This window comes from Embiotoca jacksoni, unplaced genomic scaffold (assembly GCF_022577435.1).
Source record: "Embiotoca jacksoni isolate LCO1_2020_lvr unplaced genomic scaffold, fEmbJac1.0.p SCAF_14, whole genome shotgun sequence".
In the NCBI taxonomy this organism is placed as follows: domain Eukaryota; kingdom Metazoa; phylum Chordata; class Actinopteri; family Embiotocidae; genus Embiotoca; species Embiotoca jacksoni.
Genome location: NW_027185274.1, coordinates 2147250 through 2173857, shown reverse-complemented (window position 1 = coordinate 2173857; position 26608 = coordinate 2147250). Strand labels below are relative to the sequence as shown.

General features: G+C 39.4%; 1 protein-coding gene across 5 annotated transcripts in view; it reads right to left on the bottom strand.

Annotated features, from left to right (window-relative positions):
* LOC138197005 (chloride channel protein 2-like) overlaps positions 1 to 26608 on the bottom strand; it is a 156665-nt gene that overhangs the window by 47688 nt on the left and 82369 nt on the right. For 3 of the 5 annotated variants that reach the window (XM_069147442.1, XM_069147445.1, XM_069147444.1), the window contains 7 exons: positions 25609 to 25686; positions 19777 to 19855; positions 19188 to 19313; positions 18324 to 18408; positions 13356 to 13457; positions 11399 to 11483; positions 8535 to 8690 (listed from right to left, as the gene is read on the bottom strand). In XM_069147442.1, the coding sequence (XP_069003543.1) occupies positions 8535 to 8690; positions 11399 to 11483; positions 13356 to 13457; positions 18324 to 18408; positions 19188 to 19313; positions 19777 to 19855; positions 25609 to 25686 (711 nt within the window). Of the gene's footprint in view, positions 1 to 8534; positions 8691 to 11398; positions 11484 to 13355; positions 13458 to 18323; positions 18409 to 19187; positions 19314 to 19776; positions 19856 to 20512; positions 20537 to 21176; positions 21192 to 25608; positions 25687 to 26608 lie in introns of all 5 variants that reach the window. The other 2 variants (XM_069147441.1, XM_069147443.1) reach the window with 1 other exon arrangement.

The following is a 26608-nucleotide window of genomic DNA, read 5'->3' as shown; positions in this document are numbered from 1 at the left end:
TCTTCGGCTTTAAGCAACCTGTTGGTCCCGTCAGATGGTTTATATATAACAGTATATAACCGACGACTGTACGTCTTAATGTGCTGGACTTGAGTCCACAGAGAAACAGATTTGTCTAGCTAACTGACCAGATACTGCATCAACCCTCTCGGAGCGCTAAAGGTTAAAACACTGTCTTGGCTGAAACGCCTCCGGTCAAAGTTTAGAGGCCTCGAGATGAAATCTGCAGCAGATGAAGTAGGTGGACAGTTTTCATCGCCGATTCCTTGAGTACTTTTAAAGCGGACATAGCACGACAGTATAATCTGGAGTTGATTGTTTCTGACGAGATGCTTCGGCATTCCTGAACATATTTCTATACCCTGTATTTGCTCCATTACTATTTATGTCCTCCTATCTATTGCTGTATCCAATTCTATGCAGTAGCAGTGACTCACTTCCCCCTGCAAGAATCATACATTTTTCATTTATTCTAATCTAATCTACTAAGTGTACATCTCACTGATGTAGAGGACAGCCATCAAAATGTATGAGGATCTCTGACCTCAGACTGAAGGTGGAGTTCGATAAACGGCGAAAGGAGGTAGAAGCCTTGAGATAAAAAAAAAAAAAAAATAAAAAAAAAATCAAGATTTGGTTGCTAGTTTAAAACCTTGAAAGTGCTTCAAAAAACAAGTGAAAGAAATGAACAAGAAAAAAACTCCTGCATTAAAATCCAATTAAAAATGTCTTAATGAACCACATAAATTTTGACAGCGGCTTTAATGAAACTTATAAGTCATGGAGCTGCTTCGGGGCTATACTATTTTAGAGGAAACAAATTATTAGTTAATATATGCAAGTCAGATTTCATCAGTGGATAATGTTAGTAATGGGTTTCCTCAACAAAAACACAAAATCTTTTTAAAACTAGTTGGCAACGACGTGCCTTTAGGACAATAGTATGGTTGTAATTTGCTTCATGTGTGTTGTGTGGGTCAGAACGTCATAAAATAGACTGTATTGTCTTTTTTACCTATTCTAATTATTTTGTACTTTCAATTTTAGTTTGTTTTGGTGACATATTCAAACTCCCCCGTTACACAGCAGGGTTTTTTTTTTTCTGGCAATTAATTTGCATGTCAATATATCTTTTCGAACAGTTGTTTTTGTCGTGACCATTTTCACACAGAGCACGAATATTGCGAAGTGAAATTTCACAGTAATAAGAAAATATACCACGTAATTTGTCGTGTATGAAATGTGGTTTGTGCCCTTTGCTCTAATCTCAGGGTACATTTCCTCTTAACAATAAAGGCGACCATTAAAACAATCTATTTTTATACAAACTTTGCATTCATTTATTGATAAGGTAGATAATATGATGAATGTATTTTTAACAACCAAAACACAGATCTTTAATCCTCCTCCTCGTCCTTCTTTCCATCTATTTGTGTGTGTTACCGTTTTCAAAATTTCTGATGCACTGGGAAACAAAAACCTTTGAGCAGCAACCTGCATGTTGGAAATGGCAGAATAAGACTTGGACCATGCAAAAAGGCTCTTTTTGGTCTATTTGTGCAAGAATTTGGTCATTTTATTGGCAGGACTCACATCACTACGTGCAAATGTTCCATCAAACCAAGTTCCCTCAGACCAGAGTGGTTTTCCCCCTGGTACCACACTGATAAATGGGTGCAACCTGAGCATTATCCAGCACTGGCAGAGTGTGGAAATATGCCTGACTAAGCAAAACTATCATTTATAAGGGGATTTAACTGCATTAACTTTGTCTGTAGGCTACAGCACAACAGAGTAGGAAATACCAAAGATATAACCAAAAAAGAAAGAATTCAACTATTAAACATCTTCATAAAAGACCAGAAGGTACTACAGTACCTTGGCATTACAATATTTCTATATGATTTGTTCAGCTGAATAAAATTATCTCACGCTCTCCAGAGCAGTGCACTTGAGGTTATAATTTTAATATGTAAAGACACGCGATGTGTGTTAGTAAAGTGCAGCATCTGCTCCTTCTGGAGCACTTAAAAAGGCAGAGCGAGAGCTGCAGGTTATCTCAGGTGAATGTTGGCCCTCCATTCCAGAAAACAGATAATCCACTTAGAATAATTGCAAATTTATCATAGAATTGATCGATATTATACTGATTCCACGTGGGAAACTCCTCAGCATTAATGGTAATTTGATCAAACCAAAGGATGTATTAACAGTCTTTATAGTCTTACATGTTTTTCATTTTGGCTCTCAGGGGAGACATTTCTGGCAAAGGATATTTTACCAGCTGAAAGACAAAGAATAACATTTAATGTTGGCAGATTTACCTTTGGGACAGAGATAGACAACATTGTGACTGTCAGTTTTACAGGCTGAAACAAACCAAGCAGATTTCAGTAGGCTCAGATAACTACAGCTCCATAAGGTGGTTAAAAACACTGTTTCTGGCTGACTGTTTGGAAAGCATGAGGCAGTAAAAAGGGTTTTCTTACTTTACTGCTTATTACTTAATAACTACATCTATATCATGCTACTACAAGAAAGCTGAAGCTGCATCTTCTTAGTTCCTCAACATTTGATTATAAACATAGAAAATATAAAATAAAGACACTGTGCTAGTATTTTAGGCATGACAGGAAAACATTATTCTAACAAAACCCTGTTTTGACGCTTTATATTTTCAACTGTTTGTTTCACTTTCACAGAGACAAAAGGCTTTGGGGGTCAGAGCTACTAAATGTGTGACAAACTGAATGAAGAAGAGTTGGATAAGTGAGGCTGGGGTGCTGGAGTGTACATTTGCCGAAATGAAAACAGAGCAAGAGGCAGCCGCTAATGTTAGCCGACACTCGCATACAGTCAGATCAGGGCTGACTGCCACACAGCAGAAAAATACCACACTGGTGTTGTTCTTTTGCAAAGAAATCTCCTTTAAAAGTTTTGAAATGCTCTTCGTTGTTGGAGATAAACATGCTTTAGGTTATTAGTGTAAGTTAGTCAGATATGCTAATATGTTCAGCTGACGCTAAAGAAGATGCAAAACGTTTTATTTACTTCTTATTACTCTTAAAACACAGGCACAGGTTCGCACATACAAATGTTTGTTTAGCTATCTTTGTGAGGACATTCATGGACATAATTCATTCCCTAGTCCCTTACCCTAACTTTAATCACCACAAGGCAGTGCCTAACCCCAATCCAAACCCAAACCTAGTCCGAACCTTAACCTCTAAACCAACTTCTAACTCTTAACCTTAAACCAAGTCTTAACCCTTAAGCTTTAAACCAACCTCTAACTCTTAACCCTTAAACCAAGTTTGAATCCTAAGAAGCCTTTTTGAAGGCGTGTGAAAAGGCAAGGACCAGCCAAAATGTCCTCACCCTTCCAAAATGTCCTCACTCCAAAGGTCTCAAACTGGTCTTCATAAAGATAGTTTTAAATGTACACACCTTCACACACACACACACACACACACACACACACACACACACACACACACGGACTTCGTGCACCCTACACCGTGATACATTGTGATTTATTGTTATTTAAACAAACAGAGAGAAAACAACATAAGTGAGGCAGAAGGGAGAAGTGAAGGATACTCTTTCCAAGGGTATCAGTTATGACGCACTATCCAGAACATTTGTACTCTATTTAATTTGTCAGTCATCTGGGAGCCTTCTGTGTTTATGTGTGTGTGTGTCACATTCAGAGGACAGTCTATCGCCCGAGGGCCTCAGGGGACCCTCAGGGGCCCTTCTTCTACTCCCACTCCAATTACAGTCCCGCCAGCTCTGTGTCACTCTGACGGACACACACAGATAACAGAGGTCTTGCACAGGCTGGAGGACACACACACACACACACACACACACACACACACACACACACACCTGTATTTATAAACCAATTTCTCCCTGAGAGCTGATGATGTGCATAATTGCACACCTTTAAAAATAGCATTTAACTACTAAGCATGTCAGGTTACTCTACAGGTTTGTGGGTGTGATTTCAGGTGTGCTGAAAAGCGACAATACTTTCTGAGCACCACATTAAACCCTCCTCTTCTTCATAACAGGTGCACAACTTCAGCCAGGATACATTTTGTGTACTGTAAAACAAAAAGTGTAATTAAAGTATTTACAGCAGCTTCATTCGGTGACCTGCTGACGCCGACTTCCTGACACTGGACACTTCACGCGCCTTCCTTCTCAAAATCTGAGCAGCTGGAAGAAGAGTCTTCCTGAAGCTTTCGACATGAAAAGGAGCAACGAGACAAGATGGCTGCCAAGACGAATAAAAGAACCATTCATTACCAAGAAGGAGAGCGAGAGAGAGCAATCTCCCCTTTGAAAATCACCAGGCTGAATCCAGGAAAAACCAAAGGCTGTTATTTGACAGAGCCATTACAGCCTCACTTTGAATGCTGTGTATGTGTGTGTATGTGTGTGTGTGTATGTGTGTATGTGTGCGTATGTGTGTGTGAGAGAGTGAGCGAAAGAGAGGATGTGAGTCAGTGCATGCCCACAGATAGATGCTGAAAGCTGCTTTGTGAAGGTGTGTGATTAAAGTTAGGAAAGTAAGTGTGTGTGTGTGTGTGTGTGTGTGTGTGTGTGTGTGTGTGTGTGTGTGTGTGTGTGTGTGTGTGTGTGTGTGTACCTCACCTACAGTATATGTCACCTACAGGAAATGCTACATCTGTTTTTAGTAACCCCATACATGCACAGAAGACAAGCACACACATGGGATGGAAAGGAATGACGCTGAAAGCAAATGAAACAATTTCGCTGCAGGACAGAAGGAGGGATGACACACGCACATGCACGGCAATGAGAGAACGGATGGCTGGCTTTCATCAAGAAAAGTTGATGCGGTCGAACTCGCTTTCTAACGTAATGAAAATTGCTATTTGACAGTTTCTTTTTTTCTTTGAAATTCGGTGAAAGACAAAAGGCTGAGGGAGACGTTCTCTATTGTACTGCAGAGAAACAAAGACAGTGAGTCAGTTTCTGCCGTTGCTGCAGTACACAGTCACATCATCAGTGTCTGTGCTTACATAACTTTGACATTGGAGCCTTTGGTCAGCGTTGGATACCTGACTGTGTGTTTGTCACCACGTTTTGCATGGCTGCAGTTCTGCTTAGCTGTTTTTCTTTTTTTTTTTAAGTCTAATGTATAAACAGTGCAATGTGAATTACTTTGGCAGGAAAAAAAGGGACACATATAGCTCTTGTTTACTTTATTAAATAAATTTGGTTTGAAATGAAGGGCCTATTTGTAGTGACCCCTAGTGGTGGAATAAATTAAAAAAGGCACTGCAAGAAAGCACATCACAAAAGTAACCAATGCACCAACCGTTTCACGACTTATCAGAAGCCTAAAGTTACTGTAGTGCACACGACGCAGACAGATATGTGGACAAAAATTGGTTTGAAAAGAGTGAAATAAGGTGCTTAATGTCAGATTTACTCAAGTTGAATCTGAATGATTTTTATCGATGTGGGCGGGCCGTTCAAGTAGAGCCAACATATGGAAAATGCTTTGACATACTACTGTGCAAATGTTGCAAAAACAATGTGTTTTTAAATGAAAACAATTTAGTGGGGATGTAGCCGAAGCATCGAATTTTGGTTCCCAATGTCAAGGCATTTTTTTGATACCAGATATCATCAAAGGAATTTGGTCAGAGCAACAATAACAATGACAATAACAATAACAAACTGCTCATACACATAGACTGTATATTAAAGTGGACGTAGCTTCCGGGTCTGACAAGTGAAGCCAATGTGGAAGTGCCTTAAAGTGCAATACCACTAAGGGCCACTAGGGGCTGGCGCCAAAAAAGCTTTGGCTCCATTGACTCCTATTTAACTTCTCTCATACATACTAGGCCTCAAAAAGCGATATGTTTAAGTGCGTGTCTGTTTGACTTACAGGCCTGTGGTGCAGTCAGGTTCTTGCAATCAGTGGGCGGGGCTAAGTGTCCTAATCAGACAGAGTCAGATCATCCGCTCGCTCCTCCTTAGCTTGCCCAAATATAGTCATTTCCGGCAAGAAGGCGACGGCCAAAATGCCAAACTTGAGGCTTCAGAATGAGCCCAAACCAACGAGTGACGTCACTGTTGGCTGCTGCTTCTCATACCAGACGGGTAAATAATTTGCTCACATTTTCCTGACCGGATTTTAGTATTAATGATTTCATGTTATGTGGGTTTGAAAATATATATCAGATTCCCCCCCCCCCCCCCCACAACTTTTAACCTTCATATTTTATGCGGCTTTAGTTGATCAAACTGCTTTTCATATGAGAGTAGCTTTACTGTGGATAAACGCATTATAAATGTCAAGTACAGTAACAAAAAAACAGATTTCTAAATAACTCCCCCAAACCCTGCCTGCATGCTCTCCCCTGCACACACAACCCAACCCACTCTACTCTGCGCCCACTCACACTTTCACAGGGCTCTTTGTGTACTTTACTCAGCCACACACTCACACATACACACTCAGCACTTGATGCAGAAAGGGGAGATTTACAACCTTTGCTTTTTTTGTTTGGCGAAAGGACATTTCATTTCAGCTGAACAGCCCAAATAAGTAAAGGTTACATAAAAAAAAAGCCAAGAAAAAAGCCAATCTAACCACAACACAAGCAGCACTTTGCTCCAGCAGCCTCACACCACAACAGCAACACCTCTCGTTACACAGGCCATCAGGAGGATGAGAGGCGAGGCACTGGCATTTTCTCTCATCGCACAAAGACGAATATATAGTATTGTTGTTGTTTTTTTCCACACGGGCCAAGAGTGTAGCGACTCGGTTCCAATACTTTCTATCACCCGCTGTATGCTGCTCCCCCACTGAGACCCAGGAGAGTTCAGATACTTTCACTGCGTATCCGACTCTCCCTCATGGCTCTTACTTCAGCAAAACAGCCGGGATCCAAAGGCTTTAGAATTTTCCTCTTGCAGCTGCATCCAGACAGTTTGACTTCAGTCCGATGGACCTTAAATTTGTTCGTAATATTTGAAACCGCAGTCACAGGAACATCAAGCTGCCTGCAGACGGTCTTATACCCTTCACATTTAGCATTTCATGATTTCCTTTCTGATATTCTCAGACAACTTTCTACTTTGCTTCTTCTGATCCATGCTCAGCTTGGGGCACAAAACAAATGATACCAAACAGATACCAATTATTTCTCTTTTTTTTTTTTTTCTGGGGGTACCGGTCATTTTAGAATAATATTTGTAAAAGAGGCAATCGTATATCTTTTTACACACTTTCTTTGCTTTACACTATGAAATACTAAAGGCTGTAGGTAAACATTCAAATTCATTACTTTTCAGGAGGAATGAAGCATTTTTCAATGAACTGTTCAGGGTACCAATAAATTCAACTGCAACTGTATGTTATAGTTTATGTTCATTTAAAATGTTTATGCAATTCATCATTATTACACAATAAGGTTTAGCTTTCAACGACTGTAAGTTCCAACTTCACCTCCAGGATCTGTAATCGGCTTTTGTTGGTTGAGAAAACAAAAAAAACATATGAGCAGCAGAAAGAAGAGGAAATGATTATATGTCGCTGACGATGGAATCACAGGTGAAGCACGCTGTAATATTACGCCGTATTTTTCACAAGGTAGTCTGGAGGTGAGTCCACTGCATTTCTAACCATTACAGACTTAACATGGTTGTTGGGGTTTCTTTCCTTCACTCACAGTTTTTGACCGAGCACATACACACAGGTCTGTAGAAAGCTTTAGGTGAGTTAGAAACAGCTGATCTAATCTGCTACAGGTGATATGTTTTTTTTCATCAAAAGTGACAGTGAGCGGACGCTAGAAAATCAGAGAGTGCAGAGATCAAAGGTTTGATAGGAGATATTTGAATTATACTCCAAGGTGGAACCAGCTACTTTAACCCGAACCTAAACTTACTTTAACACATGATAATATCCTGATAAAGCCACAGTGTGTATAAAGCTGGATTGAGTTCCTTTAATCAAACACCTTTTGTTGGACCTTTATTAACCGGACAGATAAAGTCATCCACTGAGGGATGAATATTTTCACAGGGATTCGATCAGCTCTGTCACTCAGCGATACAAAACTTTAAATGGCCTCCGGGGAACATAACGTTGTAACGCAGTGAGGGGCAGATAGGACACTTTGCAACCGTTTTTTATATTTTCAACATGGTCTCCCTTTGTTCTTTACCAGTGCCAAGTAGAGATGGGCTCCGTTCCAATACTTTCCCATTAGCTCAGGCCCAGTGGTGAATGAAAGAGGAAAACCCCTCCCATTTAAAATACGTTCACGTTCAATTCACAATCTCCTCGTGACCTTCCTTTATCTTTAACACCACTGCAGCCACAAGCAGCTGCTGCCTGGGTGGGTTTGACCTCCTGTACCAGCACACACACTGCAATATTTTATACTGATGACAACAGAGGAAGGAAGTAACCAGATCGGTCACATTTACTGTCATAAATTGATCTATAATTTCATCTCATAGTTGTTCTCTCCTACCTTCATGACGATGAAGAGGACGAGCGTGACGAAGACGTTGACCTGCGGGTGTTTCCAAGCTTGGGAGTGTGCGATGTAGTCGAACTCCTCGGCGATGCCCTGTTTGGCCCACGTCCGGTTGTCCAGCAACGTCACCAGAGACTCCTTCTGGGTCAGCTACACACCACAGGAAGTGACATCATCAGCATATGTTAACATGAGCAAGCAGTTTTGTACCAATTATTTGTTTAGTCAGTGTATTGATTCCCTAAGAGCGACCTTGGCCCTGAGCTCCAGTGTGTGAACTGAACTGACTTGTTAAATCCTTTAAACACAAACGACTGGCCCTGAGGGTAAAACACGACATCACATGTTCAGTCCTCAGAGTGTCACATCAGCAAGTTCCAGTGAGGACAAAGTGTGCAGATTACCAACTCAATGTTTGTCTGAGCAACATTATTGATCAGGAGAACGATCGGTGACACTGCAGAAATGAAATGTAAGGTTTACCACAGTGAAGAGTCAGTCATTATCTACAGTATACCTACAGCATACCTACAGTATATCTACAGTGTATCTACAGTATATTTACAGTATACCTACAGTGTATCTACTGTAGATATACAGTATATCTAGTGTATTTACAATGTATCTACAGTATACCTACAGTATACCTACCTACAGTATATTTACAGTATACCTACAGTGTATCTACAATATATCTACAGTATATCTATAGTGAATCTACAGAATATCTACGGTGTATCTAGAGTATGTACAGGTTTTTGAACAACAGCTTTTCAAACTTTGAGGTTTGTTCTCAGCTAAATCAGCTTGGAAAAAAACAGAAATTTTAAGTTTCCGGTGAATGTAAATACAACAGCCCCACAGTGTGTCAACAAGGGAGATGAGGTGTGTTAAAAGATGTCACTCAGGATTTAAGAGGACAAAATCCATATACAGTGGTTTAAAACGCCGACTAGCTGCAGACAATGGGGGTGATAATGTCGCCCACTGCCAGAGAAATGATGACTGAGGAGCTTGCGTGGAAGACAGAGAGATCTGAGGTAGAGAATTTTGACTGTGCAGTGCACTCCTCCGGAGAGGAGCTTTAAGAGGAGTGGGCCAGCGTGGGCAGATTTAGAGCTTCAGATTCCTGACTCACCCTCTCATTAGGAGCCAAGACCGAGCAACAGTGTGTGTGTGTGTGTGTGTGTGTACTGTATGTGTATAATAGCCCAAGGATGCACAGACTATTCCTTTTCTAATTCTGATAATTAGACAGATGAAGGGGGTGAAATTGGAGAGAAGTCACACACGGTTACGAGTCACCCCAGGAGCAATAGGACAGTATGCTCGTCCAAGTCTCCGGGGCTACACAGACGACGCACAGACACACACAGGCACATTTGAACCTGTGCTGTGTGTATCAAAAAACACAATCACACACCGACATGAATGGTGATCGGGCTGTTATGTTAACAATTTAATGATCTGAAATGGCTCAGCTGCTCTGTGCAGCCGCATTAAGACCAAAACAACACGGAACAGCACGTATGACATATAAATCAGAACATGAAGTTCTCACAGCAGTTTCATTAATTAAAATAGAATAGTAAAATGAGTTGGATGAGCTGCTTCTTTTGGTTTGGTCGGTGTGAAACGCACTCATGCAGCTAACATACAGAGAAGGTTTATCTGCAGTCTACATTCTTCATTTAAAATGTCACATTTAGTTCTCAAATAGGGATTTAAAATCTACGGAGCAGAAGTAGAGCAGAGGAGTAGGAGTATAAACTTTACTAACTCTGAGGAGGAATTTGTCTCAGCCACAGTGGTTGCTTTACATAAAAACGTTTAAAAAGTAATAATACAACTCCAACTTTTTTTGAGATGTGTTGCTGGCATCAAATTAAAAATGAACATATATTTTTCATAAAATAATACTATTTCACAGTTTCAACATTTGATATTTTGTCTTTGGTCTATTTTCAATTAAATATCGGTTTACATGATTTGCGAATCATCTCATTCTGTTTTTATTAAAATCTTAGACCGTGTCCAAACTTTTTGGGAAACAGGATCATAGCGGTAATAACGGCAAACAAAATAAGGTTCACAAAGATGCTCAAAAACACATCATATCAGCTGACAGATCTGATAGAAAGTGTTTTTCTAAATAGTCCTGTGCACACACGTCTAGAAATATTTGTGATGTTCTTTTGTATTTATTTACAGGCTGTGTGGTGCGAATTGCTGGTGAAAAGCTCAGACAGACGGATTTTCAGCTCATTCATGTGTCACTTCAAAACGTTTTAACGTGTCCTTTGTGAATAGACAATTTTGGAAGACATTGAATATTTATGTCATGCGGCTTTAACTGTCTAATTCACTGATTGGGCTGTTTTTGTCAGGTTTATAGACTGTATGTAAAGAGATGAGGCCAGCTAATGTTACAGTTCGATGGTCGACTTCTTCCTCTGCTGGTTTATTATATTTATTCAAATGGTGATGTATTGAGTCGTAAAACATTTTGCTATTTGTTGGATTAGACAGTTTTACATCATAAAATAGGGCTTAAAATGTCTCATTCTACCGTGATTATGCCTGCTGATGCTTTACATGCATCACAAATCTACACGCTCACAGCTACAGCAGGGATTTCTTGTCAAACACTTTCTGCACGTTGCACACACCTATTGCAAAAAAAAAATGCTGTAAATACATAACATATACAGATTAATTCAGCACATAATGGGCCATACAGCCATGGGCTTTCATTCACAACCACTGTAATAGTTGTGTATAAATTATAAAAATCATGTATATGTGTGTATATATATATATATATATATATATATGAATAATGGATGTAAGAAACGTACCTTTCCAGCCATAAACTGTCCAAAGCCGGGGGGAAATGTTAGTGTAGAAATGAGTAAAGTGACCAGTGCTGGATACAGCAGGCGTCTAGAAGAGACAAAGAGAAAGGAGGCGGCAGACGGAGAGGAGAAAGAAAGCAGAAACAATCAATGTCTGACTCGGTTTAATGAGTTTTAGTGAAAAAGACATAAAAACGGCTTGATCATTACATCCCGGCTGCACTTTCATCATTACATTACATCAAATACATCATTAATGTTAACACAGTTTCAGTGTTGAGAGTGTAAATCAGTGAGATAACACGCCATTTGTCGTGGCATATGTTTAGTTGTTAATTGAATCTTTATTTACACAGGGTAGCTGGATTTATGGGGATTATGAGGACAGGTGAAGACTACAGCTTGTGTTTGTTTACAGCAATGCTCTGTTGAAAGTTACCGTGAAATTACAGAACATGAATGTACACCTTTGTGTGTGTGAGACCACGTTTGCAAATAGACTCTTCGCTGAAACAAACGTATGACATGAAATAACAACTAATTATGAAGTTGATAGGAATGACATCTCCCAGTTGGTCACATCGCAATATCCAAAACAAAGATGGCGAGCGAGTTATAATGCAAAACTATATGTAGAAGAATCCTGACTGCAAATAAAGACAACAAAACAACAGAGAGGACCACATGTGGATTTGACAAAGAGGAGCAGCTCATTTGAGAAGCTGGAAACAACGTGATTATTGTTTTCACTATTTTTGCTTGAGAAATGAATGAAATCATTAATAAAAATGATTGCTGATTATTTTTCTGGCTATCCACAAATTGATTAATCATTCCAGCTTGAGTGTTTATTCTTCAACATAAACTACGTCATAAAAGGTTTTCTGTTATTACAGAATTTCCTAAAATAGAGTTGTCAGCTTTATAACTGCCCACTAATCCAACAACTTCCAATGTGACGCAGAGTCACATTGCAGGGAATCAGTGATAATGGGTTTTAATGTGGAGAAGGCTGACATGAGAACATGTGATAGCAGAGTGGAGGATCAGTCACATCAAAGTACATTAGAGTGGGTTCTTGCATTCTCAGAAGATACACTTAAACGTCCCTGCAGACTGATGCAAAGAAGGGGGGAAGTGTAACTGTCAATCGCAGAGGAGACGACGAGCACGGTTCATTAACGAGACATTGTGCCGACCTGTGCGTCAAGGAATATGATTGGTTCATTCAACTCCTGTATGGACTCTGGTTTGCAACAGAAATAAAAATAAACATAATGCAAACTGCTGCGAACGCTCATCCAAATCAGGCTTTAGATTCATTGTTGGCAGAAATATTTAATGTTTTATTTCAGTAAAAGTACTCTGAAGTAAAAAAATACTTATTTATGAGTATAAATTCTGGATTTTAATTTGTACTTTTCTGCTTAAATAATCAAAGTAAAAGCCCTCTGAAAGAATTGAATAATGCATGTCGGTGTATTATTATATTATTGCATTAATATTATTGATGCCAAACTGTGTAAGCTTGGTATTATTGACTTACTTCTAATGATGTCATTTTGTAGCTGGTTATGGTTGGAACTGATTTTAACCTTGATCATACTGATAGTTTGTTGAATGTGTATCAGTCCAACATATTTCATGCTTTGAATGAAAGATTATCCGAAAGGTGCGACTTATGACAGTTTAAAACTTACTGTTTTGATTAAGCTTACAGTTATGTTTTTATTTTTTTTATTTTAATGTGGTTGTTTGCACTTTTTTGTTTTAATATTCCCTATATTTCATTGTTGTTTTTTGTGTTCGTAAAGCGTATCAGGACCACGTTTCATGGTGATTTTACACTATAAAGAGAAAGGTAACTATTGCATTCAAGAGAATGTAATGTAGTACAAAGTACAATAGTTCCCCCTAAAATGCACTGCATGTACAGCTGCATTTATGTTCAGTAACTTACTTTTTCATGAGGAATCTGTTGATGGCCTTCTGTTTCCTGATGAACTGCACAATCAGTCGGTTCAGGTAGACGAACAAAGCTCCACCGAAACCACTGGCAATCCTGCAGAGATACAAAGAAGAGAGAGTTGCAGACACTTTTTTTCCCACTTGGTATCAAACTGCATTCTGTGAGATCAAATCAAAACGGAATAGAATAAATTAGTTCAAGTGTAAACAAAGCAATGCATCGAGTCACAATAAAAGCAATGTAAATGCAATGAGTTTCTAATGCACTGGAGGCGGAGGTGAGAGATAGAAGCAGCTGTGATGCAGTAAAGTCATAAGATGTGTACAGGAAGGAAAAAACAAAGATTAGAAACAGAGGAAGAAGACAAAGTCAACAAAACATGTAGAAGATGCGCACTGAAAAACAACAGAGAGAAAAAACAAAGACGTACACTGAAAGAAGGAACATATTAGATGGAAAACATGAAGAGGGAATTACAGCTAAGAGACAGTAAGAGAGAGAGAGAGCGTACTGTCAGATGGGGATGTGTGGGGGAGTTGGACACAAAGCAGAAAGAGAGGTTTATGTAAGCATGCGTTTAAAAGCTCAGTGGGAGCCCTCTTCATCACAGTGAGAGGGAAAGAAAGAGGAGAGGTGGGGATGGAAAGAATAGACTCAGACAGCGACACAGACAATCTAATGCTCATAAATTTATCTTGCTGCATTATTAATTCTGTCAAATAGCTTTCAATAAATAATGAAGAGGATGATGAGGGAGACTTTGCCCCCGCAGTGCAGCTGAAGAAAACACTGCATGTATGCCTTTTGGTGTTCCTTTGTTGTTATGCTCTTAACAAAAAAAAAAAAGACCAAATGTCCTCTCTATGGAACGATTCTGTGATTACATATGCAATATATGTTTATGGTTAAGATGAGAAGGAGGGTTCATGGGTACTGTTTTTAAGGACGACCAAGATTCGGGGTACGATCGGGTGAAGGTGTTTCAGCCAAACTGATGCTCCCCTCAGAGGAGGCACAGAGGAACTGCAGCGTGTGGTTCAATAAATCTACTACGTATCAATACCAGAGATTCAACATACGATTATTATTCCCTATAGGTTTATCGGCTTCATCATGCGTACAATGTTAAAATCACTTTTTTTTGTCTTGCAACAATTTGCCTTATAAATGAATAAAATGATTAATTATGGTTAGATATCTGTGTCAGTCATTTGAATCATCTATCTGAGGATCAAATACAGTTTAAAAGCAAATTAATTTAATTTCAGAATTCAACATTCAGTTGCAAGTATATTAAAATTCAGTTTCAAACTAATAAATTATAGTTCAAATTATTCTCTTTAGATTCAGAGTTGTCAAAGTTAAATACATTCAAAAGATTAAAATTCAACTTTTTAATGCAACTATTCAAGTTGACTAATTTCCATTTCTAGCATAAATGATTCAAATCCTCTGCTGTTGATCGACGAATAGTTTAATGAATTAAGTGATTAAGCATGTGTAAATAAATCAGCATAAGCAGCAACAATTTTCCAATTAGTCGACAGAAAGAAAACTGACTGCAACAGAAGAATTCACAGCTTTTTTTAAAAAAAATTTTGGACGAATCAAATGACATAAAATCCTCCTTATTATACTCGGATTGATTTTTATTCTGATGTTTGATGAAGAACGTAATCAGCAGATCATTCGATAACTAAATAAAAGATATGAACAAATAAAAAAAAAGATCTGTGCATTCAGCTGCCATAACACTCATCGTTAACCCTCCATGTAAGTACACAATGAAAAATGGCTCGAAAGATTATTCTCTCAATCAGTTTCCCACTTTGAGGCCCGACATAAAGATTTAATTTTCTCTTTCTGAATTGGTTATTTGTGCTTCCCTTTCACATCGTTTGTTAAATTACAATCCTGAACATCCGTTTTGTTGTCTTTGGCGGCACCTGTGGCGACCTGCTGTAATTGCAGCTGTGGTTTTGGACGGTGTGACGTCAGCGTTAGCTACTTTGACCCTGTGTGGCACAACAACTCCTGCTGGGCGATGGAAAACTGTCACTGACCGTAGAACACCGCTTGTGACTTTTCCAGGGAACGTCGCCACCAACGCCGAGGCTGGTTCTGTTCGTTATACTGCAGATGCAACGGTTCCATCATCGGACCATTCACTGATTGATAATGACTATAAAGACATTTATTTAAATTAAAATCTTTAAGATTATAACTTTACTGTAGGTGGGTGGGGTTCAGCTGGAAAACATGATGTAATGAATTTCAAATCAGAGTTTGGCAACATTTAAATCAAATGTGGACTTTCCAGCACTGTCAATCACATCTGATGAAACCACACCCACTTAGTCCTGAAAAAAGGCATATGCAATATGTTTGAGTCCCAATGTACAAGAGCAGCAGAAGTTTATTCTTGAACTTTGTGAACATTGACGTTAATTATTTCAACAATATTGTCACAGTATACATATTTGAGATAAGAGAAGTTTTTATGGATTATATGGTGCCCATGTGTTGTAAATTATTTTTTGACAAACTGTCTCGCTGCCAGAAACAATTCAGCACCGTGTATGTTAATCTGCAGATGAAAATAGTCCCTGACAAATCCACATTTCCTTCTTTTTTATTAACTTTTTCAAAACTATAGCAACTAGGAGTTTTAAAATGATTCAGCAACTTTAGAGAAAAAAATAAATAAATGAATAAACTTTTAAAGAAAAACAGGTTTACATCTTCGGTATGAACAAGAGGACTTGGGCTGAGACAGAGCAGGGAGGGCACCGAGACGTGAACTAAAAGTAGGTTTTGGACATTTGAAAGGATTTGTTGACTAACAAAAGCACCAACCCGATCTTTAAAGGCACTTTGAAATGTTTTTTTTTTTTTTTTTTTTTTTTTTTTTTTTTACCACTAGGGGCACTGCAGAGCTACGTTTTGATCAGCGGGAACCCCTTTTGTTTGTGTCTCCAGCCATACCAGTACAAAGCACAAGGACAAACGTGTGTGTGTGTGTGTGTGTGTGTGTGTGTGTATACACGTATATATTCAGCATGTTTGTTCGGCCTCAGGGACACACGTTGTGTATTCTGGAGATAAAGCAGTAAATGTAAAGCACCTTTAAATTGAGTGATTTTTAAATCCTGAAACATATTTGTTGCAGCCAAAAAAAACAACACAGGACAATGAGGCTGCTGTGAAAATAACCAATTAGGGTGTTATGTTCAGATTCTCACCGTGATAGACACGAGCATGGACATACATAATACATCGCCTCTCATTTGTGCATAATTCTTACTGTATTGTTTGCATGTGTTGTGTGGAGGAATCAGGTCGTGTATCCGTGATTCTCACTGCTAAAGCCTGAAGGTGTGAGCAGTTAGCACGATAGTGTGCCACTCTTCAAAGACGTGCCCTCGGCAGCGCAGGACAAACTCTTTCTGGCCTGCTTCACTGAGACACTGACCGACTTTCCCTGCTTGTCAGCTATCGGCAGGGGAAGATGGAAGCTACACGGAGGCACCGGGCGCTCCGGCTGCTCCTCGCAGGCCAAACACGTACAGACTAGCGCACGGTGTAAAACTGGGACTAAAGTGCTTTGCTGCCTTTTCTGGAGGCGCTTCTAAGTGTGCTGTACGGGGGAGTCTGATGCATCGGTGGGTGTTAATACCTACCGACACACACACACAAAAAAAAAAAAGATAAAAGAAAGAAAACCAGGCGAAAGATGAAGAGAAAGATAAAGAAGAGAGGGATTTCCTTCTCTCGGGGAGCCTGTGAATAAGTTACACACAAGCTTTCATCTGAAAGAGAATGACGGCGGGATGGAGAGCACCTAGCTCCCCCCACCCCCACCACCACCACCACCACCACCACCTCGCTCTCCCTCCTTCTAGGAACCCGTGGTCTCATTCACAGCCATGCAGGATCCCTCAGGCTACGGCAGGATAAAATAAGACTTCCCTCAGTGCGCTAGCAACTGTTGCAGGCTGAATTATCCATGTTCAGTGACTCACGCGGGCCACCCTGAAGCTAAACCTTCACAAGCTACGGTGTGCGCTGCTCCTGAATAATATCCAAGTCTATGCGGCGGTCATAATAAATGGGAATTGCTGTCAGAACAACCAGATGGGCAGAAGCAATGACTCAAGGTGTTTGAATTCATTTGAAGTTTCTTCAAACCGAACTTCTTTCATTTTGGTTTGGCTATTTATTGAAATGAGACTATTTAAAAATGCCTTATAAGCTGTAAATAAATAACAAAACTCTGTTTCCGTTACTTATGAGCCTTTAAGGCCACTTCAGACGAAAGATTCATGACGAGATGATTTAAAAACTAAAACTCTCCAGTCTGAAACGTCCTGAAAGCTTTCGGTTTACAACAAAGCAACGGGACAGTGTCACATTTCCATAGCAACGACTCTGTATTTCCGTTTTAACTGCTGGCTTTTTGGGGCTTTTTTTGTTGCTTGATGTGATTTATAGTATCTTATAACGTGAATAAAGATAGTGACAGTAAGTTACTTGCAACAGTTGCATTTTCTGTCGTGATGAAACAGCAAAAACAGAAAACAAATTTAAAGCCGCCCTTTAGTGCTTTAAGAGAACACCAAGGAGTTCTATCATTGGTGTCTCCTTTAATAAAATTAAAAACACAAACTATTGTGTCTTACGTTCTAAAACTTCCCATTTGAGACTTGACAAGCTGAGTTGAGAGCGACACCATCAGCTGGTTTGAGTTCACACTGCTGCAACTTTTCCTGCAACAGTTTCATCTCTTTTAAACTCTTTGGTCTGAACTTGATTTAATAAGAACGACTGTTTTCAAGGCATTTTCCAGGTGTTTAATCTGATAGCTAGGTTTCCTTTTTCCTCCCAGTTTTTGAAACAGATTTCATAATCGCAATCTCTGAATTGGAGAGCGACAGTTTCATGGCACCAGTGAAAACCTACCCGATGACAGCGAAGGCAGGGAGCTCCTGGAGGTCAAAGGGAAAGTCGAGCCGGAAGCGGGTTTTAAAGAGGGCCGTGATGGTCTCTGGAGAACGGGAAAGAAAACAGCAGGAGAACAAAGTCACATCTAACAATCTTGAAAGGTCATAAGGGACGGTCGCAAGCGTTTTCTCAGCCGCAAGGAGGAACAAGCGCAGTCGTTAACTGCGTTTGTCCCTCCTTCACTGTGATTGGACGACTGGTGACAGTGACGAGCTGTAAAAAAATATACTGTATATATTTTTTTAAGTCGCTGAATATTTGGCACTCAGCGCGCAGAATAAACGCTCAGCACCTCGTTACTCTGCTGGTGTTCATTAAAACGATGTATAAAGTATATTGTGGTGGAAAAGATCCGTTGATAGTTGGTAGTTCCAGAGGTGGCAAAGTGTCGGCCGATTTCATCACATGCTGATTGCTTAAAATGAACCCAGCAGGATGGAACAACTGCAAACTATTATCTATGAAGTCATGAACCAGAACCATATTCACGCAGTGAAACTGGGTTGTTTCACACCAGGTTAATCAGATACTTTTGGATGTTCATGTTTTTCTAATAAATTCCAGGAAAGTTTGACCTGCTGTTGTTTGTTGAATTAAACTTTTGTCCTGTTGAGGCATTTAAATGTGGATAATTTGCAGTATTCTATCTGAGTGCACTTTGAAAGTAAATGTTTTGAGTTATTACATGAAATGTAAAGAAACAAAGAATCCAGCACAGCCTCTCGGAGGGTTAATAAAACCTTCATGAATTTTTCATTTACACCTTCAGTAGCGTTGACATGAAGAGTGTTGAGAGTATTATGAGCTCATCCATCCTCTCACCTTCGTCTCTGTTCCAGACAGCCAGGACTCTGAAGATGAAGGCACTGAAGGTAGCGGCAAAGAAACCTCTCCAATAGTTCCTCACCGCAAAAAACGTGGATGTTACCTCAATACTGAACAACACACCTGCAAAAAACACACACACACACACACACACACACACACACACACACACACACACACACACACGGGGACTGTAAGTTACATTAGAATATAAACATACAGGATCCCAAAGAAATTAAACTGATATTTCTCGACAGTCTTTTCTACAGCACAAAAAACACAAAAAAAAACCTGCTTGCAGCTGAATAAATGATGTCACACACACAAAGTGTTGTCAGATCTGCACTCGCATCTACCAAGACTGTAAATTTAACATGAGATGACAGCAGGAGTACAGACAGAGATCAGGCCTTCAATAAAACATGCCCTCTGAAACATCGCTGAGATCGTTCCATCAATTTCAGCCACATGAAGCCCAATTATGTTGTGTGATGTCAGAATAACATCGTGTTCACCTCCAGCTAATTGCAGCATGTGATAAAACTTCTGCTACTTAAATTGATGGATACGTTTTCTGGAGACTCACCTCCGATGGGGGCAGCAAAACAGCAGCCGACTCCCACAGCACAGGCTGCTGCCAGCATCTCAATGTTCCTCGACTCGTTCTGAAATCACGCACACACACACACACACACACACACACACACACACACACACACACACACACACACACACACACACACACACACAATACAGCAGTCGTATCAGAACACATTGAACACTTGACTTTAAGTCCACCTATTTAGCATTTCTTGTCAGTATTGCATAGATAATCTATAATGGTCCATAACGCAGTTGTAAGCAGATTTAAGCACATTTGAAGTGTTTATTATCTGAACATATTTGATTTTAGCCTCCACTAACGAGCAGAGATGGGAGGTGTTCTAGTTTTGAACAAATACATTCATAAACATTTAGAACTGCTTACAACTACTTTATAGAAACTGTTTCTTTCATGCTTTTTGATTATATCTAATAGATTTAACACAATATAATAAAAGCCATGAAGTTAAGTGTTACTTAATACAAATAACACGTTGAACATGCCAAAAAAAATAACCCAAAAACCCAGATCCTTTTTGTTTTTCATAATTCTCCATCTTTAGAAGAATCTTAACGGATCTGTCATCAGATGAGGAGTTGGAGTGTAACAGTACGAACGATGAGAGAGCAATAAATGACAAAACTGAGCTACACGACTGCACAGATCATGATGCATCATGGGAAATGTGAGTTTTTTGGACACGTCTGATCTTACTTACCCTCATTCCTATGATACCGATGTCCTTCAAGTAGCATGGCAGTGGTATAGAGAAGTTAGTGTGCGTGTTTCCCACTGACAATACACCCTGTGGGCTACCCTGGTTTTACATGCTGCGCTACTGCTTACAGACACACTCATCACTATTTAACCGGGTGAAAAGGTTTACGCTGAAGAACATGTTCATCTCGAGTTTTTTTTATTCCAAATAGGCGAGATTATTTCTATTCCTTCAAAGTTCAAATCATTATACAGGATTTTTGTTCAGCAAAATCGCAACTGTAACAGTTTATTCTGACACTCACCAGTGTTTCTAGAAACATAAAACTAAAAACTGCACATTTTTCAGTTCCAAGTTCAGAAAAGTCTCTTCAGAAAAATAACAAATCTGTTGAAAATTGGTGAATTCAAGTCAAAACATAACCTCTCCGTCGCAGCAATGGTCATTGGAGGAAAAATAAAAACAAATTATCTTACGAATGACTTTAAAGGAAAACAAATGCAAAAAAAACCAACTTATTTTGAGGGTTACAACGTTTCTGAGGCTGAAAACTGGGAGGACAAATATAACTTTCAACTTCTATGCAGTGTGAATCACACAAAACTTCAGATGGGAATATACGACACTGACTGGGAGCATGCCGGGAGTTGTGCACTTTAATTACCTTAAAAGCAGGCTCCTCCAGGTAGCATGGGAGTAAGAGACAATGTTCAACTGGCAAGGAACGAATGATGAAAAACCCTGTTTTCTTCCTGATTATACAAACTGTGTTTCCATCATTGCAACATTCAGCAAACCAAGTCTCATCATTAAAATTTGACACTCAATTAACTGACATTCACTGATCTGATGAAACAACATGTATCTGATCGAGTGTCAGCTCTCCACGTACATGTGAAGCACTCGGCCCCGCTTTTATAAAAGTACAGCGCTCGGAAACTAAAAGCTGTTGTTTTTTTCACAGCTCACAGGCACCATTAGCATAGTGTACTTCAAACTGTGGAGAGGACCCGATACTGCTGCACGGGGACACTTCACACACGCACACACACTCTCTCATTAATATGCCATGAAATGCAGCACAACTCTCGAGTGGGAAGGGAGAGCTGGAGAGAGTTACAGAGGCCTACAGAGGGACGGGGTAATGAGGAGGATGATGATTACAGTAGAGAGTGATTAAAAAGAAAAGACAGGCAGGTGGACAATTTAACCGACAAATAAAGAGAGGGACGAAAGGAAGAACAGTGGAGGTGGAGGATTGTGTTTACAGAGGGTTGTAAACGAACCACCGGTTGATATAAAAACCTAAATGAACTGGAACGGTTGGCTGTTTTCAACAGGATGATGAAAAGAATCAGTACGGATGAGCCAAAGCAGATTGAATTTTCCTTTTAGCTGAAGAAGAGTGTATGTAAGTGGATTCTCGCATGTTCATTAAAATGATCTGTCCGTCTGTCTGCATGATGTGGAGCACAAATCATTGTATCATGAATATGAGCTTCTCTCTTGGTGGTGATTAGGAGTAGCAACCGTCTTCCATGTAAAGATTAATTCACGGCCAATGGACGGAAACGATGATGATTTTAACCACTAATTTTGTGTTAAATTGTCCCTTTTCTAAAGAACATGCTGTATGTGACCATGTGTGCTAAGTTGAAGTCCTTATTATCAGTCCCTCCCGGAGTTCATTTGTGATTGTTGCGATCAAAAATGTTTGATTTTGCATCGTCTTTTCTCAAATATAAATGATGCATTTAAATGACAAATACATGTTCAGTGAAGGGTTTAATGTTACAGTTTAGAGTATTAGGGAAAATAATTTTTGTAAATTTGCAAGTTTTAAGTGATTTTTGTTTGTGGTATAGTGCAGAAATTAGCCAAAAAGAGTCATATTTAATCATTTCCCATGATAATAAAGATGCTGCGCATCATAGAAATATATTGGTTCTATGTTTTTTTAACGTAAAAATGTTGAGCTTAAAGTTACAAAATAAATAATCAAATTGATGTAGCTTTACAAAACAGACCAGCTGTGACCGTTTACTAGAATAAAAAGGCAAAATCTGCTGTAAAAACAAGAGTTTTTAAAATAATATTGATTCAACATATCCTAAATGAAAACAAAGTGAAGTCTCTTTTAACTGAAGTGCATGTATAGAAAAAAAAAAAAAAAAAAAAAAAAAAAAAAATATATATATATATATATTTTTATGACTGTATATGGGGAAGTATTTTTGTAAAAAAAACAACAATATTGCTTGAATGAATGTGTATGAAAAATTAAAAAAAAAGCTGTATTTTGTTTGACTTAACTTCATATTTTGCTCAGCTTCCTATTCATTTACAGAAAAAAATATATTGTCCATCATTTAATAGAAGGAGAGCTGATTTTGCCCCAACCTTTCTTGCTGTTGCAGTAGTGAGGAGAGCTCACATGTTCAGATATACAGTAAACTGAACAGCAGAATTCCTGCTGGACATCTAAATTTAATAAAGTTTCTAACTAAAAGAACATATGCAGTTGTTTTTCAGGCAGCTGTGGGTTTTCATGTTAAATTTGCTTTTGATCTGCTTTGAAACAGATGCCCAAAGCACATCCCTAATAATAATAATAATTATTATAATAATAATAACAACAATATATAGTCAAATATTTAAGTACAACATGTCCACATACTTTTGTGTATTTAGTTTACGTTGAAACATACAATGATATTTTAGACTGTCCCACCTTCATCCTTAACTAAAGGAAGCATCAGTCTGAACAGTCCCCGCAACAACAATGGTTTCCATTTAAGCAGCAAAACAGCTGCAGGACTTCAGACTGTTTGTAGGAAGTCAGGTGTCCTTATTAGCGTCCACAGAGGGAGGAGGTCGAGGTGGATGGATGGGTCAGTAATGCATCAGATTTCAGTCACCGTTGGTTTCCTTTAACAGAAATATTTTACACCGTTTCTCTTTCCTATTTATATCAAGATTAATGTCTAGCCAACAGTTTGAACCCCTTGCTCGAGGCCATATTGTGGAAGGAGAGCAGCAGTGCAGACCTTTTCTTTCTGCCCGCTGTACTCTCTTCAAACCCTTCCATCTTTCCACCATTTCATCTCCCAAGAGTGGAGCTCACATCTCACCGCAAAGAGAGATGAGAGTCACGACTTTCCCTCCTCCAGCTCCCCGGACTCCTCTCCCAATGGAGGGAGAGGTTGGAGAAGAAGAAAAAGGAACAGAAGATGAAGAAGACAACGATTTTGCTTTGCTCAATCTCCATCTCCTCATTCCCACTACTGATGTCTTCATCTGTATTGCTGCATACTAACTCTATGGGAAGAGTTAGTTTTGAAGATGAAACGGTCGAATTTGTTGTCAAATAAAAACAGTGATTAAACATTTATCAAATGGGTTATCACTGGTTGTTGACTTTACATGGGATGAGAAACCAGTTTCTAAAGAAGAGGGAGAAAAGAATCCACATTTTGTGTCTGTGTGCGAAGCTGTTTCAGCTGCAAGAGAACCAATAACTACCTTAAAAAAAAAAAAAAAAAAAAAAAAAAAAGCCTTCTGTCAGACATGTGTACGGTATAAAAAGTAATAGAAAAAGCATCAGGCTGCAGCCCTCAGCTGTCCCAAAAAGCATTCTCGTCAGAAACCATTTCCTGCACTCGTCTTTATTGTCATGTCCTTTTTGTTTGTCTTCGCTACCCTCTCTGTAGCAATTCACCTGCTGTCATTATTTATCATTTCTTGTGCTCTCTCGTTGCCACTTCACTCTCAAACAACTTGAAAAATGCCTCTCCCCCACCCACCCACCCACCCGTTCCTCTTGGCCTTTAAAAAAAAAAAAAAAAAGAAACCTCTTAGCTTTTGTTTCATTTCTCTTCCTCTACTTTTCTTCCTTATTCTGTAATCACTGCTGTAACATATCACAAAGCTGCTTTTTGATCATCATGGAAAATAACATGCATAAATCACTGCTCATCAACCTAACTGAAAGCTTTGCAGCAATGTTTTTGGGAGGCACAAATTGACATCTTAAATGCGGGTGACGCTCGAACCGAAACCAACTGCTCTGATATTAGATTGTACAACGGACCATCTGTAATACATTCACAGCTGATCGCTGTTTGCTCATCCTATTTAGGCTCCTCCCAGAAAACCTTTCAGATTTCCAATTTTCTGTTTTCAGATTATGAACATTAATAGCAGTAAAAAAACACGCTCCATTTTATTTGTCTGTTGAGGCCAAATATTGTCTTCAGATAAACTGAGGGAATTAATAGTCGGCTATATATGTTTCCAGAAAGTGTGTGTGCGTGTAGTGAATGAATGAAATATCAAATAAATCAAACACAAATATTATGATTACAGTGATTACTGTGCTTCCCTTAATGGGAGCATAACAACAACAACAACAATACAGATTCCTTTATAGATGCTGAATTGAGGGATAAAAACATCACCCAAAAACACAAAGTAGTCATTCCTGAGTAATGTCCAATGGGTATTGCTTTCAGATTTGATTGAGCTGTACGTGTCAGAAATCACCCTTTTGGTCATGACTCTTAGTGACCAGTTAACTGAGAAATGGGATCCTTCCTAATCATCAACATCTCGCATAATCAGTCAATCAACAGTCATTTTGACATCATGGGATAGATAACTGAAAAGACAGTATATGCCATAAATAATACTTTTTGTTCATTTGTCAAATATTTGAGCACAGAATATAGTGAATAAATAGGCACAAACAGACTGTAATTGTAGCGCACTATATAGTAAATATGAAGTGATTTAAGACTCAGGCCCCGACTACCTTCACCAGTTCGATGCGGCGGCCTGTATGCAGCCTGAAAGGTGAAAACACGCGCCTCACCACCTGCTGCAGCTCGATAAGCTTATTGCTTTAAACACACGGTAATATTAAGATCTCCCCGTATCTGGATTATAGTGGCAGAACAATGTTCAGACAGGTTTTATATCATGAAATGAAAAAAATACAAAAGTTGTCAGTAAAACCAACAAAACAGTGAAATTAACTGAAAAAAAAATGAACAATGTGTGAGAGACATAATAATATAAAAACAAAGATGACGAGTTACCTCATAGATTCCTCCAAACAGAGACATGAACTTGCTGAGGAGGGCGGCGCACAAACTGGCGATGTGGACGAACGGACCCTGATGGGAGGCAAAAAATAAAAGACATAAAACAGGTGAAATCACGTTGTCCAGAAGCCGCCCGTCACACACGACTGCTCATGGAAACTCTTTTGGAAACATCAACAACGAGAAAAGTCTGCAGAGAATATTCTAATTCAGACGCTGAAGTTTAAAGCGGAACCAACAGGATTAAAAGTGAGAATCAGAAAAGTGATGCATAAAGTTAAAGGAAGGGAGAGGCCTGCGCCGAATCCAGACTGTGGATGCTGCTGCATTAGTACGAGTACCCAGAAGGGCCTGAGGCGCGCGTGTGTGTGTGTGTGTGTGTGTGTGTGCGTGCGTGCGTGCGTGTGTGTGTGTGTGTGTGTGTGTGTGTGTGTGTGTGTGTGTGTGTGTGTGTGCGTGTGTGTGTGTGTGTGTGTGTGTGGCTTGTAGAAACCATATTATCCTGCAAGTATGTCTTCAGGCTTGGCAGTCTTCAGGGGAATGCCACACATACCCGAATTGTTTCTGCACCAAAACAGAGATGTAGTCATATGTACTACGTTACACACACACACACACACACACACACACACACACACACACACACACACACACACACACAGTGTCCAACAAGATATAAACAACATCTGTATAGCCAGGTAGGGGATCCCTAAATTACCCAGAAAAACAATCTTCTCTCTCCCACTGAGACAGTAAAAAGTTCTCAGGCCAACTCGGCAACCTTCCTTCTTTCCCTCCTTTTGTATTTTCCCTTTCTTTTCTCCAGATTTCACACTCACACTGCTCTTCACCTGAATTCGAGCATATCAGCCCCATCGCGTGCCATTTATGACTCAGTTGTAATTCATGCTGCGGGGATGCAGGGGACGGGAATGTGAAAGAGCCGGAGAAGGTTGGTGTATTGCAGCATGTTAGTCGGTGCGCAGAGATTCAC